Source organism: Rhyacophila brunnea, unplaced genomic scaffold (assembly GCF_057557595.1).
Source record: "Rhyacophila brunnea isolate RB1 unplaced genomic scaffold, BYU_Rbru_1.0 scaffold_4, whole genome shotgun sequence".
In the NCBI taxonomy this organism is placed as follows: domain Eukaryota; kingdom Metazoa; phylum Arthropoda; class Insecta; order Trichoptera; family Rhyacophilidae; genus Rhyacophila; species Rhyacophila brunnea.
In genome coordinates, this window is record NW_028233068.1 from 47,972,125 (window position 1) to 47,993,854 (window position 21,730).

Below are 21,730 nucleotides of genomic sequence, written 5' to 3' on the forward strand. Positions count from 1 at the left end.
CCTGGACGATCCAGCGCTGACGCTTTCCAGCTGCTTTGACTGAACATTCTTAAATATCCTGTGGTGCAGTCCAGCTATCTCAGTTTCTTTTATCCTCTGGGGATGCGTAGGTATATAACTCGCCTTGATGGTAACTCCTCCGGCATACTATGCCCGTGATTAGTATTCGATACTTGGTTGATTTAAATAAAATTGGATTAGCACAATGGATATTACTTTTATATAACTGAGGCTCCATGGTAAATCCATTATCACGATGATCCTAGTATAACTAAAGATAATTTTACTATCAAAATTACAATAGTTGAGTTTTGGTGTGAATGTCGTGTCAGAATCCTACAGATATTGCTAAGCTAACAACGCTGCTGATGTTTTTGTTAATCAATAATCAACCACAATACGATAAGCATAACATAACCACATCAATTGTTTTAGTTGCAGTGTTCAGTTAGTTATTTATTTAACTTTTTAGTTTTGTGCCATATCCGTTATCGATGATAATTTTTGGTCACATTTTCTCTGTCTTTCGCTACTCTAAACGCTGATGGCGTACTGAGCTTAAACCAGTTTCTGAAATTTTTGATCCAGGACGCTTTTCTTTTGTCAGGACATCATTTACTAGAAATCTCTATCGTGATGTTAAGGGGGGACATGCTCAGCGTACGTCAAAATTGAGCTTTTACGCTATTTTCAAAGCATGATCCTGGACATTCTTTAAACGTTGTAGATAATCTATTTACATAATTTTGAAGCCTTATTATCCTTTATATTTATTTTAAATATTTGATGACACACGTCTAACATACGCGTTAACATGATCTTACTCCCTACTTCATTTATCGTTTGTCAATTTATGGCTACGGCCGTATGTTGTAGCTGGGAAATGCCAATAGAAATGGCGTATTTAAAAAAAATACTACCTTATTCTTAGGTCAATAATTATTATAAAGCAAACATTATTCGTAGAATGTTTATCAAATTTGAATGGTCAAAGACATAGCTTATAATCAGTATCTTTAAAAGTATCTTTAAATGTGTAAATCTTGCCCATTTTTTGAATGCCTAATTCTTGTCAAATTTGGGATTACAGAGATTATCAATATAATTTTTTATTGTAAATATTTCACTATAATAATGTCGACATAAATTTTACTAATGGTTTTATAAATGCTTTTAAAAATTAATAAATATAAAAAAATTTAACACCACTTCACATGGACGTATTGAAATATGACTATATTCTAAAATATTAGAGCGAGAGGTTTAAAAGAATACTATTTTATGTAATAAAAACACTTTATGCAGTCATCAAATGTTTAAAATAATATAATAAGGCTTCAAAATTATGTAAATAGATTATCTACAAGTTTAAGGAATGTCCAGGATCATGCTTTGAAAATAGCATAAAAGCTCCATTTTGACGTACGCTGAGCATGTGGGCCTTTAAGTATTTGACAATCATAACGAAATATACTTACTTGCATTCTAATAAAACAATATTCTGATGTATGTATAGATATAGCGGTGTGTGTATTATGTAGGTTCAGTGTTGTTTTTTTTTACTATTTAATATTCATCAAATGGACCTGTTTTTTTACAAACACTCTGGTAACACGCATTTACACGAATAAGGAAAATAATAATTCTCTGAAAGATTATTCGTATTTCGCACCTGGCGCGGGGTATTTACAGACAACATTTTTGATTATTTCAGAGGTGATCAGGAAAATTTTCAAAGAGAAAACCAATTTGTGAGACCAATCAAGAAAGTCGTTTCAAGTTTCGGCGATACGGAAAACAATTCCTGAGCCTATTGCCGAAATGTTATTTGCAAATATAATTGGACATTAAAGGATTGAATAATCAAGTAGGGTAGACCGAGGCTATTTGGATCACCTTCAGTTCAAAGTGAAATATCCATCAAATTTGAAATAGATTTTTTTTTCAGTCAAAGTCAAAGTTCATGCATTCATATTATAATATAATATGGTTTATAATGTAAATAACTTATTTATTATTATTAAAACAAATAAAAAGCATTCGTTTGTTAATTATAATGGAATTATTATTAGGTATAGTGTTGTGTTCAATCCATCATATACATTTTAGTTTAGGGTTGAAAGCCTGTTGGATAAATTTATAATTAAGATTTTTTTTTAGATTCGGTCATCTGTTTGTCTGAATTTCTCTCTCTTTCATTATTTTTCTTAATATGAGTTATAAATCAATACTAATAAACGCTCATAATGTATTGTTGAAAGAATTCGTCGGGTAAAACAACTATTACAACAAGAGAAGTAACAATAATATTTTTTTATTCAATTACGACCTTTCACTGATTATTAATAATATTAAACAACTTATTATATATCATAATATTTAGTATTTAATTTTTCCCATCTAGCAATCAAATGGTAATTATAAAAACAAAATGAAACATTTTAAGTATAAATTAAAATTAATATTCAGCACCATTTATAATACAATATGTTCAAACTAAAATCAATATAATTATAAAAAATCGAAATATTTTCCGCCATTTCGAAATTTCGAAATTCCCGGGTAATTTTTCTGCTCTTCTGCTGGCTCAATATCTTAAAAATGACCATTAGGATAGGGCAGGGAATGGGAACGGGCATGGAAAATATTAGTTAAACCTAAGGTATTGTATTTTCAATAGTTACGTCTGTCTCATAATATGCAATAAGGTTTGTCACGTAAACATAACGCGCATTCAATTTTTTCAGATAGTCGGCTCGTTTTGTGTTTTTTGGTTTTATGGCCGAAAATAATAAAGCGGACCCTGTTTTAAAACTGCTACCACGCCCCGTAGGCCGTAGGGTAAGGATGTTCCCATTAATTTTGTATTCCCTGGGATAGGGATATTTTGAACTTTAGCATGATTGCTAAAGTTCGTGATATTATCCAAAAGTGCACAATTAATTGGATTTTTCGAGCAATATAATATGTCCCACTGGACAGTTGGTGAATGTATGACGGAGAAATTAGGCTAGTATGACTGTGTTTATTATAAAATGCTTGATCATTAAACAACAAAACGTTGTGTAACACGTAGTATAATTATTTTACAATAAAAAACAAAAACAACATGCAACTGGAAAACAGAGTTTCTACACATTATAAGGCAACATTATTAGCTATAACGTTTTTTCGTCGTTTTCCCAAAAGACCGAAAATGTTTTCTTCTCCAAACAGCTTTTCCGTTGGATGGTTCATACGCACGCGAGTAAAAGTAGATAATAATATAAACAAGGGAATTGTAAGCTGGCTTAAATAATTATTTATTCATAACGTATGTCAGTGCCAACAGTCATAAAATATCCAGATGTTTTTTCGTCGTATAACCAGTTGCTATCATAACATTCATTACTCACAATAGTATATATTAAATTCCATAATTTAGTTAGATATCGTCTTTGGTTTCGAAATAAGTATATTGTACTTATATGCAAATATTAATTTTCATGTTCCCACCAATATCACTCGCAGCTCCACGGTCTTCAAGATACCTCGTCGCAGGACAGATGTTATGTTTCATGATGCTGTGTATCGTGCAATTAGCTTATTTGATGGCACCATAAAGGTTGATTTGTTTTTTATTAATTATATAATGTTTGTAGACGTTTTAAATAGGATAAATTTATAATTGTATATATTATCATATTTCTTTAATATTTACACATGCTGTCTTTTCCACTTTCTTGTCATATTAGTTGTTATTTGTAATTAAGATATTTTTATATATTTGTATGTATTATGTATTATGGCGCATTGGCCAAAAGCTGTAATGCCGTAATACTCTTTTTTATAAATAAAATAAAAAAAAATAAAAAAAATAATGTACAATATTATTATGTACAATATATATAACAAAAAAGCCAGATGCGCGGTAAGCATTAGCTGTCAAACTATTATCAGTGTATCCTACAATTTGTTTTCTTTCACGACCAGATCAAAATACATAAACGATTCTTTTATTTGCGGGTCAGTTCTTTTTTCAAATTTAGTATTTGCCGTGTATATTTTCTTTCACAAGTCTTCTCCCTGTCTTGCTCGCTCATACACATTTAGATATTATGTTTTCTTATATATAAATAAAGTTTTTTTTACTATAGTGTGATAGTGGTGATATAACCGAAATAGTGATCGAGAATGTGACGTTTAATCACATTAAAATTATCGCACACGGTGGACTAGCGGATTATAATGTTGTCGTTGAGTCCCATGCTCGAATCCTGTGTCTGAAAAATACAGATTGTTTTTCAATGTGTGTTTGAAGTCAGAGTAATATGGACCCAATAGGCTGAGAAATAAACTAATATTAATTTCTCGTAAAAAGACAAATTTGTTTATACAAACCTCTACATGGAATTAAATACTATCTCAATTATTTCGTTACCGTCCATGTGTTTATAAATAATATAGATTTTAATAAAAGAGTATTCGAATCCATGGTATGGAAGTCTCAGATGCATGTGACATTCTCGCTTTCATCCCTGCTCTTCTCAACTCTAATAAATGCATAAATTAAGTATTCCATGTATACAAAATATTGTCTATATAAATAATCATTTCCCCCAGTAGATTTTGCGGCTATAAATTGAAATCTATTATGAAAACAGTCTCAGCACAATAACCTGTCAATTCATTCGCTCGTTATTGGCTACTTACAAAATCTCGTATCCGCTATTAGAGATTTAGGAAATGGAGATTCTACGACTTCAAGCTTATGTCGGTCTACTTCTGTTCTAATATTACGCAACGTTTTCATTCTAAAATGATAATTTTCAATGGAAATGTTTCAACGAGTAAAAAAAATTCTTTTCAATAAAATACAAGCATAAGTACACTTTAAAATTGTACATATAAATATTTTGAGAGATTAGATTCCTTACAAAATTAAAATTATATTTTTTAATTAACTTTATTTTTTATTTAACGAATAATTCACAAGATTTAAGAATGTGACATTCTAATTATTGAACATACATAATTTTGAAAACACTTCTGCGAAAATATATTATAACCAATAGATAAAATCTTTTTGAAAAAAGTAAGACACTCAGCAGAAATCGAACCTGCATCTCTCGGGTTTCGCGCCCATGCACATATATCACCATGCTATAGGCGCCATACTTAATTGTGACAAATTTTAACTAATGGCTCTTAATACTCTCTGAAGCGCTTTCCAAATTGAGTTACTGTTGGCGATCGGCTTTCATATTTGAAATCAAAGTAGGTATTACTTTAGTTATTAACCGACATCACGGATCACTCCAAGATTTTTTGTTGTAACTTACTTGAACTTGCGAAACCCGAGAGATGCAGGTTCGATTCCTGCTGGGTGCCTTACTTTTTTCAAAAAAGATTTTATCTATTGGTTATAATATATTTTCGCAGAAGTGTTTTCAAAATTATGTACGTTCAATAATTAGAATGGTATATTCTTAAATTTTGTGAATTATTCGTTGAATAAAAAAAATAGTTGATTAAAAATTTTTAGCAAGTTCTATTTTTGAAAGTAAAACAATATTGTAAATTTATCTAGTATTGATTACAACCTGATATACCTATTATGTTTTATCTATATATCACCAATTTGTAAAAAAAATCTACTTTCCCCGATTATAATAATTAGTAGGTATATCATACATATACCGATATTTGTAATCTTGGGATTAATAAGCCAGATTTCTTGACCCCTAAATTCCGGGATTTAATATCTAGATATCTACGGATTATAAATTAGCCAATTTATTGTTAAACAAAGTAGATTAAATTTATTGATAGAAGAAGGGCAGATAAGCCAAGGCCGATGAGGCCGAATCACAAAGTTCGATAAATCACTGAAGAACCGACGGCTTGCAAAGGACAAGGAAAATTGGAGAAGACTAATACAGAGTTCTGCAGCACCTATTTCGTTATGACGGTTACTAAGAGAAAGGGAGGAATTTAAAGAAAACGGATAGTCTGTAACATACCATAATAAAATTTCGTATTTAGGTGGGTAGGTACTACATTAAAAATAAAAAAAATGTAGTACTACCTACCTACTTTATTTTAAAAATCTGGTAATTTCTTGGTACTCGTAGCGTATTTTTTAAAGCAAATTTGACCAGTTTTCGTCTAATCTCAAAATTTCTAATTACCTAATTCCGGAATAGGCAAACCCTATCAAGTAAGCATATTACTACTAGTAAGAGGTACATGGCACCTAGTATAATTATCAGTGGCGAAGGGTGGAGGTAGGCTGTTAAGATCGTGCATCGTAAAATAGTGCACAATAAACTTTGTCAGTCATGCGTATTTGTTTTTATTCACCTAAGACTACAATAATTTACAGATGGAGTTGGTTTATTTAAAAATAAAACAATTAAACCCCACCTAAACTAAACTATGATAGTTTTGGTATACTTTGGGCGATCCGATAAAAATTTGCACACTTTTTCATTCATACTTACTTATTTTCGTTGAATTAAAAATACATATTACACATGTTTTTGGCCAGTTTTTTTTAAATTCATTAAGTTCCGTTTAAGCCAAGCCACAATATAATTATCAAGATATTATTCTGTCTATAAAATATCCAAAATTATGTATGATTTAATGTCACAATTATAGATATTTTATAGATAGACGAGTATTTTTTAACTATTATGGTTTGCTTTAGGGCAGGGCTTTAACGAATTAAAAAAAACTAACCAACATCGTATTTAGTATGTATTCTTAATTCAACGATAGCATATACGTATGTATGAAAAGTGTGCACTATTTTGTCGGATCGCCCATAGCATACCAAAACTCTTATGGTTTGGTTTAGGCACGGTTTAATTGAAATTTAAAAACTAACCAACACCAGCTGTAAATTGTAGTCGCAGTTAATGAAAAAAAATGTATAACTGACAAAGTTTAGTATACACTATTTTTATAAAGGATTTTATTTTAACAGCCCATCTCCACCCTTCGCCACTGATAACTATTATAGCACATAGAGATTGAGGTCGCTGGACGAAAAGGACAATACGGTTAGGTTATTTCAAATATCAACTTCAGCGTAGGTACCAAAAGAGATTTATTCCGTGACGAAATTATAACTATTTTTGACAGGATAGTTAAATTATTTTATTAAATGGTTTTCGTAATGTTGCAAAACCCTTTTGGGTTAGCAATATCGATATATTTTTATACATACAAATTTTCATTGAAAATTTGTTGAACACACTGAAATGTATTGAAAGAAAGGTTAGGCTGTTTTTAAAACGGTCCTATATCAAAAAAAAAAATCAAAAATGCCCTAACGTTACCGGAAGATTTTTTTATTTAACCTTTTTCGTTACATGTGAATTGATGAAAAATGATTGAGCGAACCGGTTGATAGTTGTTGCTGTACACATAATATATACCTACAGGTTCTTACTGCATACCAAAAGGGTTTTGTCCGCAGTGCCCATTCATATGTCGGGTTGAAATATTTAAAAAGGAAGCTTTTAGCCTTTTTTAAAAGAAAAAAATTGTGAAAAGGACGCGCTGGAGTCGACCGGATAATGGTCATAATAAAAGCGCCTTTAGCGATCCGGTAGATATTATTCAGCCACTACCGCTGGTTAAATTCAACAAAAAGAAGTCAAAATATACGAGCTTTCATACATATTTAGCTAGACCTTTTTTATTAAGAAACATATCTAAGTAACCGGATTTTCGGTGAAAATGAAAGTTTTCACTAAAATATGTATGTAGCTTTTATTATGGGCAACTTAGTGCTGTACCTTGAATAGTACATCTACGAATTCACGGAAAATTGACCGCCGTGGGAAATTCAGCACAACTTATAATATAACCTGAAATGAAAATGTATTTCTGTTGCTTTGTGGTTGTTTTATTATTCAAGAATATGTGAAAAGACAAATCCACTTAGGTAACTCATTCAATGTTGGTTCAATCCAATGTGCATAATTCTAAAAGATGTACTCCTATCTGTATTTAGCATCATTAGGCGCTTAGATCAATCTATTGCTGGATGAAGGCCTCTTCAATGTGATTCCAAAATCCAAGCTCTGTGTCAAAATCATTTTATTTTCGTGCGTATACTGACTCTGTTTAACCACATAGAAATATCGAGACCCCGTAGATATAGATAAACCAAAATAGTAAGTAAACATGTAAAAAAAAGCTTCTTCAAATAGTTGATTATGTATTCTTAATACAAATAAATAATTATTCCATCGTTTTGGATAAAATTCTTAAGGGGGGACATGCTCGTCGAAGGTCAAAATTGAGTTTTTATTGTATTTTCAAACCATGATCCTGGACACTCCTTAAACGTTGTAGATAATCTATTTATATAATTTTAAAGCCTTATTATCCTTTATAGTTATTTTAAACATTTGATGACTGCATAAAGTATTTTTGTTACATAAAATAGTATTCTTTTAAACCTCTCGCTCTAATGTTTTAGAATATAGTCATATTTCGGTACATAACTGTGCAGTGGTGTTAAGATTTTTTACATTTATTAATTTTTAAACGCATTTATAAAACCATTAGCATAATTTATTACGAGATAATTTTTGTAAAATATTCACGATAAAAAATTATATTGATAATCTCTGTGATCCCAAATTTGACAAGAATTAGGCATTTTATTATTCAAAAAATCGGCAAGATTAACACATTCGAAGATGATTCTAAAGATATTTATTATAAGCTATGTCTTTGACCATTCAAGTGTGATAAACATCTTATGAATAATGATTGCTTTATAATAATTATTGACCTAAGAATAAGGTCGTGTTTTTTTGAAATACGCCATTTCTTTTGTCATTCCCCAGTGGTTAAGCTACAACATACGGCCGTAGCCATAAATTGACAAACTATAATTGAAGTAGGGAGTAAAATAATATTAACGCGCGTGTTTGAACATGTACCGTTTAAAAAAAAAATAAAAAAAATTCGGTTAGGTACATGTTCAAACACGTGCGTTAACATAATTTTACTCCCTACTTTAATTATAGTTTGTCAATGTATGGCAACGGCCGTATGTTGTAGCTTAACCACTAGGGAATGACAAAAGAAATGGCGTATTTCAAAAAAACACGACCTTATTCTTAGGCCAATAATTATTATAAAGCAATCATTATTCATAAAATGTTTATCACACTTGAATGGTCAAAGACATAGCTTATAATAAATATCTTTAGAATCATCTTCAAATGTGTTAATCTTGCCGATTTTTTGAATAATAAAATGCCTAATTCTTGTCAAATTTGGGATCACAGAGATTATCAATATAATTTTTTATCGTGAATATTTTACAAAAATTATCTCGTAATAAATTATGCTAATGGTTTTATAAATGCGTTTAAAAATTAATAAATGTAAAAAATCTTAACACCACTGCACAGTTATGTACCGAAATATGACTATATTCTAAAACATTAGAGCGAGAGGTTTAAAAGAATACTATTTTATGTAACAAAAATACTTTATGCAGTCATCAAATGTTTAAAATAACTATAAAGGATAATAAGGCTTCAAAATTATATAAATAGATTATCTACAACGTTTAAGGAGTGTCCAGGATCATGGTTTGAAAATACAATAAAAACTCAATTTTGACCTTAGACGAGCATGTCCCCCCTTAAATACCTATGTAATATATTCGATATAGTTACGTGTATTCTTAACATATAAAAAAGCCTCCAATAAAGTTATAAAAGGACATTGTCGAAAAATAGGACAATGTTGGACTAAACTCGGTAACTCAGCTCATTGAATTAACAGATACAATTTAATTTTTTTATTATATATTATATTATTTATATTTTTTAATTCATCATAATAAATGCACAGATTTGTTGTGTATTTATCGATTAAATCATATTAAAGACGTTCTGGAATCAATTATTTTTAATACAACAACCTTTCTCGTTCGTTACAAGCTAGCTTTGCGGCATTTAAACTAGGCGTACACTTTATTCGCAAACCCCGATCTATGATATCGTATTATAATTAGCTCAAATTGATTGCCTGTATCTTGCTGAACTGCGAAATAAGACTCTAATCATACGATCAATATTTGCGAAGACCTTATCTCTGGAGTGGATAAATATAGTGCGCTTGATTAGGTAGATACCCCGTGGATACACATTCGCTGCGAGAAAAAGAAGCGCTTTTTGAGAGTGGTGCAATAGTAATTTTAACACTAAGTGGTTTATATGGAATATTATGAGTGTTGTTACGTTCCAGGGATACTGTAGGTAGGCAACGTAAAAGGTTTCGGTTTCCGCCACAAAAAAGAATAGAACACAATGAAAGCAGTAAAGTGTAATTACATTATAATACTTGTCATGATTTTTCTATCTGTCTGTCTGTAACGTATGCGAAAAACATTTTTAAATTTGTAGGAGAGAGCGAGACAGATACGCTGAAGGGGTAAGGAAAATTTATACGTCTAATCGAAAATTATAAAATTAAAAAATAAGCTGACACAGCTAAAGGAATCGTTTATTATTATTGGGTCGTGAAAGAAAACCAATGATGGGATACTCTCCTAATAGTTTTACAAATTCTCACATTTCAGTACTAGCGTAAAATCGAGTATGTATATAGAAACCATTATAATAAAATTATTTGTGTTAGAGTGACAGAAATAATATACCTATAAAAAAGTATGACGTCGGATAGAAAACACGATTTTAAAAATTACATATCTCTGACAAAGTCAATTACTGAAAAAAATCTGAAACATTAAATAAATTTTGCTGCAGAATTAAGCCACATCCAAAAAAAAAATACAGGTGGCGCTGCTACCTGGTATTTTTTCTAGTGTCTTATAAAACGTCGTGTCTATTTCTCTGATTATATCTGCGGTTGAAGTATAACGAAATAATCGAATAGCAAAATGTCTTGAAGGCCTTGAGGCTGAATAGTAAATAATTAATCAGCCCAAGAGAGTAAAATAAATTACATATATGTGTACGTTTACATGTTTAATATAACCCCGCATAATATACACAATTCAATTTATTTTCTAAAATTATATTATAATGGTAAATAAGTTATGTTATTTCATTTTTATTATTTTGTTTCAGAAACTCACTCACGTAACGTGATTTTTGTTTTTAAAGTGAATCAAAGTGAAATTTGACAAAATGTGTTTCGAACATTTGACTGTGAGTATTATTTTATTTTGTTTTTTTTGTTCTTGTTATAAATCATGCATATTATTTTCCTTAATGCTTATACGTTTAACTATTTCAAACTGAAACTAACCCTTTTCTACAGAAAAAGTTTGTATATTTTAGTATGTACGTTAACAGCTATGTACCTATTGTGAATAAATGCTTCCTATACTAATTCACTAACGCTCTTGAAAGTTGTTTTGATATTGTAATGTTATTATGGAACGGCGGGATCAAATTCATATAAACACTTTTTATATTTTAACTGGCTTTATTAGAAGGTAATATATATTATAATAGATTATGTTTTAGACGATAACTTGTTAACAACCTGATTTGATACAGTAATTGCGTCCGATGCAGTTGATACGTCCTTCTAAAGTTGAATTAAAACTGAATTGAAAAGCTATTTCGATTCTATATAAAACATACGTTATTAATATTATGCATGGCATTCTTAGACATTTAGTTTGATAAGAAAATTGTATACCTATAAAACAATATCCGTTAAAAGTAAGTTTGAAACAATGGTGCCGTAAAGCAAATTTTTATCAAACGCGTTTCCAGACATTCGTTATGCTGCTTATTAATACTTGATAAGAATACAAAGATAGGCTCAAATGTGCGGGGGCTATAACAATGTTTGTAAGTTGTAATAGGTAATCAGGAATTTAGACTAGTTTTTATGTTAATGAAATCTGCACTGTAAAGTATGTCCTTCTGTTGTCTATCGCACTACAATATCGAGCAAAATGAACACTCAAATTCTGAAAGATTAACTGTGGACAAAATAATGTGAAGAAGAAAGAATTCCAGATGAACGGGCAATTAGAATCTATAAAATCATTCAACTTTGGACACGAGTACGACATATTTCTATATATATAAGAAATATGCAATTTCCAGGGGAGCAAAATTTTACCAAATATTAGCCAATATAATATTATACATCTCAAAATTAAAGGTATTTGACGTGTATTAGTTTCAACTAAGTATAAAATTAATATAATATTACATAACCTACCAATTTCGTGGCATATATTTGGGCGTACCTATAACCAAATTGTATTTTGTTGTATTATATTGAAAATTGAAATTGGTTCCAGCTACGTGTTTATTTTGAATATTCCAAAATAGCATAATAGCCAATTTGGAGGTTTTCCAATATCCACATACATCTTATTACGTACTGCAATATTATACACCGGTAGGTAGATATATGAAGGTAATTATATTTTGGAAGGAGGCATTACATTTTAGAAACACAAACACAAGCAATATTAAATTTATTTTGTTGTGTATTAATGCAATATAAATCAGAAGCTAATTGCAATTATAGTATGTATATAATCTTCAATAGCACATAAAGAATAAGAGTTATAGCTATTCAAGGTAACTGGAGTAGGTAAAGAGGTAATAAAAAATTGATTAAATCTGTATTTTACAGCTGACATTCCGCTATCGTAAACATTTTGTTAAACTGCATAGGTATACGCTTTTCTTCTTAAATTTCGTAAAATTGATATTTTCATATATTATTATGATAGTAGGTAATAGTTTTGTTAATTAAATATGTAAGATACATTAATTAAAATATTTAAATGTCAATAAAAACTGTGTTTTAATGGAAGACACGAAGATACAGTTAATTTGACTATTCTTGATTGTTTACTTATGAGGTTCCATGGAAGTTAATGATTGGTGTATTTTTATGAAGTATATGCGAGCTTTTGTGTGTTTGTACTAAGTGCGCCATTTCTAGTCTTACGACATAGTTTAGTAGCGTTGGATTTAACTTAATTAAGTCCGAATACCAATTTGAGCGTGTTTTTATGAACTCAGTTGAGACGTTATCGCCCTAAATAAGCTTTGGCTTTGTATGAGAAAAACTACGTATCATCATCATCGTCGTCAATGACGTGCAAACATCCACTATTAGATGAGTATCCAAGTATTCAAGCATATTTTATTGCTTTCGGTCATGTGAGTTGCATCAACATATACCTACTTTCACAAAATTTAAAAATATCGTCGAACTTAGGATACCACTGAATGTCCAGCTATTGTTAGTTATTCGACATCTCTGCAACCTACAAGAAATATACCCATGTCCGAACCGTCCCGAGGTGTTCAACTAGACGGATTTTTTCTACGATTTTGGCCTAACGCTCCTTTCACATTATACGGTTTTGACCATGCGGCAAAAAAATTAACGCTTAAATCCGAATCAGTAACAAGTTCATCACACTCTTTTCACACTATACGGTTTATGCACGGTTTTTTTTCCGTCACAAGCTCAGTTTGTGGTTGACTGTTATTGCTGATTTAAAACCGTCTAATGTGAAAGCGTGCATTAGTTCACGTACACCACTAAGTCATCGGTGGCCGTCCGGATGCCGTGAATACAGTGGAGATGGACATGAAAATGCCGTGTAATGTGAAAAGGGCCATGCTCTTCTTCACGCCACTAAAATAATGTCAGCGTTCGATTTTTTGCCGTAAGATCAAAACCATGCAATGTAAAGAGTGGTACTGCCTAGTTACATTCGAAAATATGACACATTGGTACATTCTATCACCGCTTTATTATGAATTATCAATGACAAGTTTTGTTATTAATTTATTATATTAATCTAATACTAGGTAGTAGGTATATGTTATCCATTGAATTAATGCTAACAAGTACACTTTACACCAAACACAATGGCTTACTAACTAACTTAACTAACTACCTATTGGACGGATGTAAACGATTATAAATTATAACATTACAAACAAAAAGAAGCATACACAGGCATTGATGAAATATAATATAAATGCGGCACATAGTAACGCCAACTATAATTCGGTTAAACATTCAGACCATTTTAAATATCGCTTGCTTTATCTGCAAATCGGCTAACTCCATTTGGGCAAATTGTTCAGGAAGAAGTAAAAATTTAATAATTTAACTATCGAGCGGAATTTAACAATTCCAAAACTACACTAGGATTATTTTTTTTTTACAAATAAGCTGCACTAGGAAAATTCACTATTATAGCTTCCCTTTTATATTCAAAGAGCGTGTTGTTCCATTTATGATATTGGAAATTTGGCACATACAGTTGGGTGTTTTGTGTGAAGAACGATTACGCATTTATTTATAGGCTTAGAGTTTCAAATTTTGTGTGAGCATAGAAAACCATTTGACCAACAATCAAATTTGGTCAAAAGTGCAGTTAGCTGGTTTGCAGATTAAGCCGTCGATATGAATTATTTTTATGTACATATAATCGTGGGTTACTGTTGCAGAGTTGCATGTTTCGAAATCATGTTATGAAGTAATTGCAAATGTAAGTTTGAAATGCCCTCTAAAATTACGCATACTACTAAATTCTTTGTGATTTATGTGCATGTTCTGTATATCGGATGACCTTGATTTTTTTAACACATAACCCGTTGTTAAGTCTAAATACCTAAATTATCGACTTACCAACTTTTGGCAGCAACCCCACGATATTATATCTTTACCTATTGGTTGCGAGGTCATATCCCGCAGTTACTCATGTGTTATTGTCCATATCATGGACTCAGTGGAAACGACTAATAACAGATTCTCATAAAAATCCGTTAGGCCGAGGCCACACAGGTAGGTGCCTGTCTTGTTGCTTAGTGCTACGCTAAGAGCTAGGTGACAATATGTCCTAGCGAACGGACGCACATTATACTATCGCAATGGCCACACTGCACGCTACGCGCTTCGTTACGTGATTATTAGTCACCTAGTGAGTCTCCCGGCGAACAAACGTGATGGTTAATTTTATTGAGTGACCTAGTGATTTCGCAAGATGGATGAAGTTTTAAATGGAGCAGTTTATAAAGAGAGAGTATATAAAGTTGTTCCTCGGGTGTTAGAGAATATCTGAAATGCGTATCATCTTTTTGTAATGTCTCTTTTAATATGCCCAACAATAAGGCAAATGTTTCCTGGTTCGTCTTCACATAACTAAAAAACTTTTCATCGTTTTTCCGAAATTCTTTGTAGATGAGTTGAAACTCTCCAAGAGTACCTACTTCTAGATGAATTGACATTATGCACCCAAGTTCGAATTTGAGACTTTCGAAATTTTAAAGTGAAATTCTCTGTGAGAAGTAGCTTTCTGGTAAGTTTTGAGAGTGACATCGTTGTTTTTACGGATTTACGGGCAGCAATAGTGCGTATTTAAAATTATCGTGCCAATAACTGTCTACACGTAAAATTGCTGACTGTCTCTCCAATTTAATTCTTCAAGAGTAAGGGAGACGCGATGTTATCACTTTATGGTACTATTTGACAGATAGTGAAAATCGGTTAACCTCAAAATGAGTATTGTTCGTTTTTTTGCCGACACGTTTGCCATTATCATTCTACTGCGCAGGCGCAAATCGAAAAAATCCCTACTGTCGTACGAAAATTCAGAAGCTTCCAAACTTTTTTGATTCATGCATGCAAGCTTGCAACTGCTTGATACTGGATAATACATGTTTACCCACACATTTTCTTGTTATGTCCGCGATAATACTTACTGTCAACAGTAAATCCATGCACGTGTAAACGGGGTATGAAAGATTGTTCATTCAATTAAAAATGAATGTAGGGGCGAAAATGTTACATTTTATTGTAATGTAAAGTTAGGTCAGTATGTTGATTTCCATGCAAATATAGTGTAATATTCTAGAGTTTTTGTGAGAAATTTTAAATTGTTTGCGGTGGTGACGAACAACGCTACATTTAACGCCACGTACCAGATGTATTTTACAAGCTAGATGTCTGTTTGTCTGGCAATAAAAACGTTAAGTTGGCAACGCTAAATTATGCGTTATGTATATTTGTGTTTCAACCTACTGACTTCTTTGACTCGTATTTGTTTATCACTTTATCACTCATGTCATGTCTGCTGTTTCATTCAATAATTAACTAATTAGTTATCTTCATTGGCCATCTTATTAACCGGAATTATTTACCCGTGAATATTACCGCAATTTAAATAATATATACTTATAGGTATTATAATTGAAAATGTTTATTATAAAGTTGTTTTTTCTCTCTTCAGATGGCTCGTTACAAGAAGACTGAGTTGGTGGACGAGGATATGAGCAGCGTCAGCTCGATACAGCTCAATGAAGGTGTCTCCTCAACTACAACACACATTCGCTATCATACGGTAAGGAATCTTTAGAAAGTTTTGTTATGCCTTCCTCAATTTGATGCTATTTAAATGTATGTTAAAAAATACTTATAAAATGTGATTGATTATAAAGACTTCTCGTATTATAAAAAAACCTGCTGTTATACTAGTCATTTAAATATACTGGGTTCCCCCATTAGACGGTCATTCTAGTCCGTTAGGGCCCTATTAGGGATTCCACCCGGATTTCAGGATTAATATTTTCAATCCCGGTTCAGGTATCACCTGATTGATGAGATAAGTGTTTTAAATATAAATATGAATATTCTACTTCCCATATACTGTTATGTTTTTATTATAATTTAATTAGCAATAATATAGTCATGCCCCCCCCCCCACAAGGGGGTTGGCTGACAGGACTCCAGCCCGAGGGACCGACGTTGTGGGTCGACCAGTTACACCATAAATTCGTGCTGTTAGTAAAAAAAGTCTTATGCGGCACTAGCATCGCTAAAATACACAGAAAACCATTACTTTTACCTTGCGAAACCCAGGGATTCCACGGAATATCATTTGAGTATTTGGGGAACACTACTGTAGAATATCATACTACCCTTAATCTTAGTGATAGGTAGGGGGGACCGCCAAACATCCTGGCCTGGGGACCCGCTTCGGGATGTGGGGGCTATGAATATAGTAACGACATTTTATACAACTTGTCGATTGGATACAGTCAAGTTTTGGGAATGAAATGCTTATAAATGTTTAAGTATACAAAACATTTGCATGTTTGAATACCATTTCACGTATAAATATGTAGATATGTTGTATTTTTAATTATTCAATTCAATTCAATTCAAATCAATTCAATTTATTTATTTTTTTATTTTTACATATTGTGGACATTACAAATTATAAGTTTAAGACGTTCACAACATGACATAAAAAAAGAGATAGATAGTATGTTATGAAACAGTAGAAATATGTACATACAAAAATATTAATTATATAGGTACATGGAAATACACCGGATGAGTTAAACAGACCCTGTTTTAAAAATTTATAAAATAACGTCCACCTATACTCATCCTCACGTAGGCGGAATATATCAACACCCGAAGCAATTTCGTTGAACATAGTTATCGCCCTCCCAATTGGCATTACCAGTGGCAGGTTGGTTCTGCACCTTGGGAGAATAAACAACTGATGTTCTATATGTGACTTGTACGAGTACTCGCTTAATCGTCACTACCTCAATTTTATTCACTGGTTTTGGAGATGATTTTTGATAATATTTTGTATTGTAATTTATATTTTATACAACATACTAGTTGTTGTTTGTTAATGTTCAATTTATGAACTTCGATTTATTGACGTCACAATGTTGTAGACGTTTTCGATTATAATTTTCGTGTATTTAGTTTACTCAAAGTTTTAATACGTTTTTAACGTGTGATATTTTTTTATTGAATGTCAACACGACTACGTCACAGATTGTTTGTTTTAAAAATTGGCACGCGTATTTCTAAGGATGTCAAAAAAAGTATTGATAGTTTTCTTTTAATGCGATATCGGCATTCTCACTTTTTTTTGGATACTGTACGAGTATATTTTGTATCGAAGTTTTTTTTAACATTACTAAAAATAACTTAAAAGGGATTGAATTTTGATAAACCTGAATGCTTTGTAACTAAGTACTGATATGAATTCTAATATCACTATCGATTGGATACCAATGCCAAGTATCGGTATTTTTTTCTTTCGGTATGTCATCCCTACGTATATGTACATTGAACACTTCCCAGTAAAATGCCTGTATACTGGAATTAAGATGTTAAATCGACTTTTTGTGTTGTCACTTATTATAATTATTATATTATGTCGTACGAATGTCACGGTATGCTGAGAAGAAATAATATCGATATCTTTAAATAATATACGATAGATATGTGTTTGTCCATATTGTATTCATTTATTATTGTTTCATCACTTCTAAACGACATGGAAATATCATGCTATACGTAACTATAGTTTTCATATCGAGCGAGGATGCGGTGTGGAGAGTCAGGTATAACACTGTATCTGCTAGGATTTGAAACTTTCCACCTTCATAGAACTGATTGTGCTGAAATTGTAGAATCCAGAGTATGCAGTATTATATCAACAACACTTTTTACATATATAATTTGAAAACACATCAGAAAAAGTTATATATTTCTCCGATGTGTTTTCAATAAAGAATGTTACGTTCTTAAATCTGGTTAGTTATTTGCTGAAAAAATAGTTTATTACTTATACACTTTTTACTTTAAGTCACTTTTCAAAATTTGCTTTGCAAAAGATTTTCTGGTTCTTGTCGGTTTAAAGGAAGCCAGCGGCAAACAAATTTTGAAAATAGCCGATTAACTGGATAATTTTTGTTAAGTTCGGTTGTTAGGTTAAGTTAGGTTAGGTTAGGTTTTCATTCTCGAATTTATGAATTTTGCCGAAAAATTCGGCCATGAAAATTGGCGCGGTTCCCGCATGGCTTCCTGTAAACCGGTTTATATTGATTTTCTTTCTAAATACGTTTCAACCGCCCTCTATATTTACCTGTGGGTATTATTTATATTACAACCTTTTCATTACTCACGTGATCAGGATCTCAGGAATTTCTCCTCGCACGTGGATAAGGCTGCATTTCGAAAGCATTCAGTCTTGTGATGGTCCGTACATTTATCGTCCAGGTTTCGATTCGGTAGACAAGTGATTTACAACTTTTTGGTTAGGTGGAACCTAGGGGCGGTAGGTTATATGAAAGTATGGTGAGGCAGGCTGATAATCAATTTGCGGCAAAATTTCCACGTTAACATTATATTATATGGGTTCATTATAATGACCAAAGTAAATGCTCCATGATGCCGTTTGATTTTTGATCGCGTCGCTATTTCTCCTAAGTTGTCGGCTATTGTTGGCCTGATTCATTCAGTTGTATAAGAAAGCCGATTACTTACCCCTCTTTTTATTTAATACCTCTATGGGTGGAACCCTTGAAATATTTTGTAAAGTCTCAGAGTATCTTTACCCTAAACTAAACAGTTAGTATGCGTAAGTTTCAAGTTGTACCTCCCCTTTTCCCAGGTTTTGCTCTTAAGGATTGGTTATGATTACAGTCTCAATAATGTCACAGTAACTACTTAATAAATGCTGCTAGTGTCTTGCGTTTTAATTTCATTACTTACGAATGCAATAATAAATCTATTCGCGCTCTTCGCGGTAATTGTCTTGTAGATAGTATATTCAGAGAGTTATCATATTTATTTGTTCTTAAGTCAAGGAAATCGTTTAATAATCGCTTATTATCGAGTTTTCGCCTATATAGCTCTAAATACACTTCGAAAAAACACCACGTGCATAGTGTCCATCAGCAGGATTCGAATCTGTAACCAAACATTATGTATACTTGTTACCTACTCGTCTACTACTCCACTGGGAGCACATAACTAACAAACTAACTCTCACCTATTTAATGATTATTTGCACAAATATTTTAAAATAAGTCAATTTAGGCAATAGAACGAACCGTTTTATCGGATTTCCTTTGATATGCACGATCTAATAAATTACGAACATTATTATTAGGTACCTACTTAATTTAATATACGCATTAATGTTGGATATTATATTATTTGTATGGGAGCAGGCGCGCACACAGAAAAATGGTTTGGGGGGTTCATTTTGGAAAAAAAATCCATATTACCTACTTATATTTTTATTGATGTTTAATGCGGCGGGAGGGGACGGGGTAACAGATCTAGCAGGTGCCACTGACTTTATTTGGCCTTAGATTCAAGTCGCAAAATGAAGCACTTTTCAAGGTACATTCCCCATACCTATATACTCCACATTTTAATTCAATCAAAAAACACCTGGCCTGGCGGTATAACTAAGGGTGTTCACTTACGAGTTATTGCGAGCTGTCGTCTTCACAAGTGGTTATCAAATCCGCTTTACCGTCATAGTTATTAGGTTCGTTAGTAGTGACCATTTCTGTCATCCGCGCTGTCTTGTCTTTTCGACATGTCGCTTCGGAATATTAAAGCAAACATTGGATGGCTTAGATATTTGCGTGTTGTAGAATGCCGAGAAGAGTGGGGCCAATCCATGGAGAAGGCTTTTCGATAGTCGAATCATCGAGGTCACGATCCTCGATCATAAGGTCCTGACGACGAAGAAGAAGCAGTAATATTTAATTTAATTCATTTGATTTTTTTTCCATTTCTGGGGGGGTCCCGACCCGAAATACCCCTCCTTGTGTGCGCACCTGGATGGCAGGTAGGTACTCGCACTGGTATAATATAATAATTTGCGTGCCGCTTTTGATATCGCGTGCTATTATAAGTTGGCTATAAAAGCTGTTTTCATAGATAGGCCAATAACCCGAAATTGTACGTTATTAATTATTATGTCAGTAAAAGTTACGTTACTTTCATAATGGTACCAATCAGTAAACGCGGAGACATCCGTATTGAAATACTATTTTCCGGGTCCCTAACGACATCTGTGTTCACCGATTTAAATTAATTTATTTTAGTGTGGACCTCACCCACTTTTCAATTGCATTTATGATTATGCTTTACTATTTTCTGATTAATTTCAAAGATATTATTATGTCTTACGTATATTATGTATGCATATGTGTATGGCTTATTTTCTAATTTTGTTTCCTTATTTTATATGATTAATAAATGTTTTTAATGTATATAATATTATGTTGTATGATATAACATACAATAACCAATACAGTGGAATTTAAAATGAAAGTTTTTGAATTTGTCGGTGTGTTTTTGGTCGGAAGAGCTACCTAAATTAAAAGGGGTCTCGGAATTTTTCATATTCCCATTTTTTGTGAGAAGCAAAAAACCTACACATTTTAACATAACACGTACTATCATTTTTGGCAAAATACTATAATTTCGACCACGTAGGTACTATAATTCGCTGGTAAAAAGATGGCAACATTGAATAGCGGTGCGGTATATTTATTCTAAAAAACACCGATTTCTATTAAAATATAAATGTGTAAACTTGAAATCCTTTTTATTTATATCAAATCTAACTTCAATATTGGGACCATACCTAAATAAGAGTTCAAGTTTTTATCATTGAAATGAAGTTTTATAACTTCTCGAGAATGTGTGGACGAGGAAGATGCATTGCATAGTTTAAAATGTTGTAGGTAAAGTATAAAGTAAAAATGTATTTACTTAGAAATCATTATTATTAATCGACCTTTTCGACATGGCAACAAGAACGAATAATTCGGGGAAATTTAATAATTGAGATTGTTTGTGGAATTATTTAAAATACACACCACATAATTTTGTAAAGAATAAAATTACC

General features: G+C 31.9%; 1 protein-coding gene across 5 annotated transcripts in view; it reads left to right on the plus strand.

Annotated features, from left to right (window-relative positions):
* Positions 1 to 21,730, plus strand: part of Nep3 (M13 family metallopeptidase neprilysin 3) — an 83,736-nt gene that overhangs the window by 39,052 nt on the left and 22,954 nt on the right. For 3 of the 5 annotated variants that reach the window (XM_085953743.1, XM_085953742.1, XM_085953739.1), the window contains exons 2-3: positions 11,112 to 11,192; positions 16,274 to 16,384. In XM_085953743.1, coding sequence (XP_085809869.1) covers positions 11,172 to 11,192; positions 16,274 to 16,384 — 132 coding nt within the window. In that variant the 5' untranslated portion in view covers positions 11,112 to 11,171. Of the gene's footprint in view, positions 1 to 3,510; positions 3,605 to 11,111; positions 11,193 to 16,273; positions 16,385 to 21,730 lie in introns of all 5 variants that reach the window. The other 2 variants (XM_085953741.1, XM_085953738.1) reach the window with 2 other exon arrangements.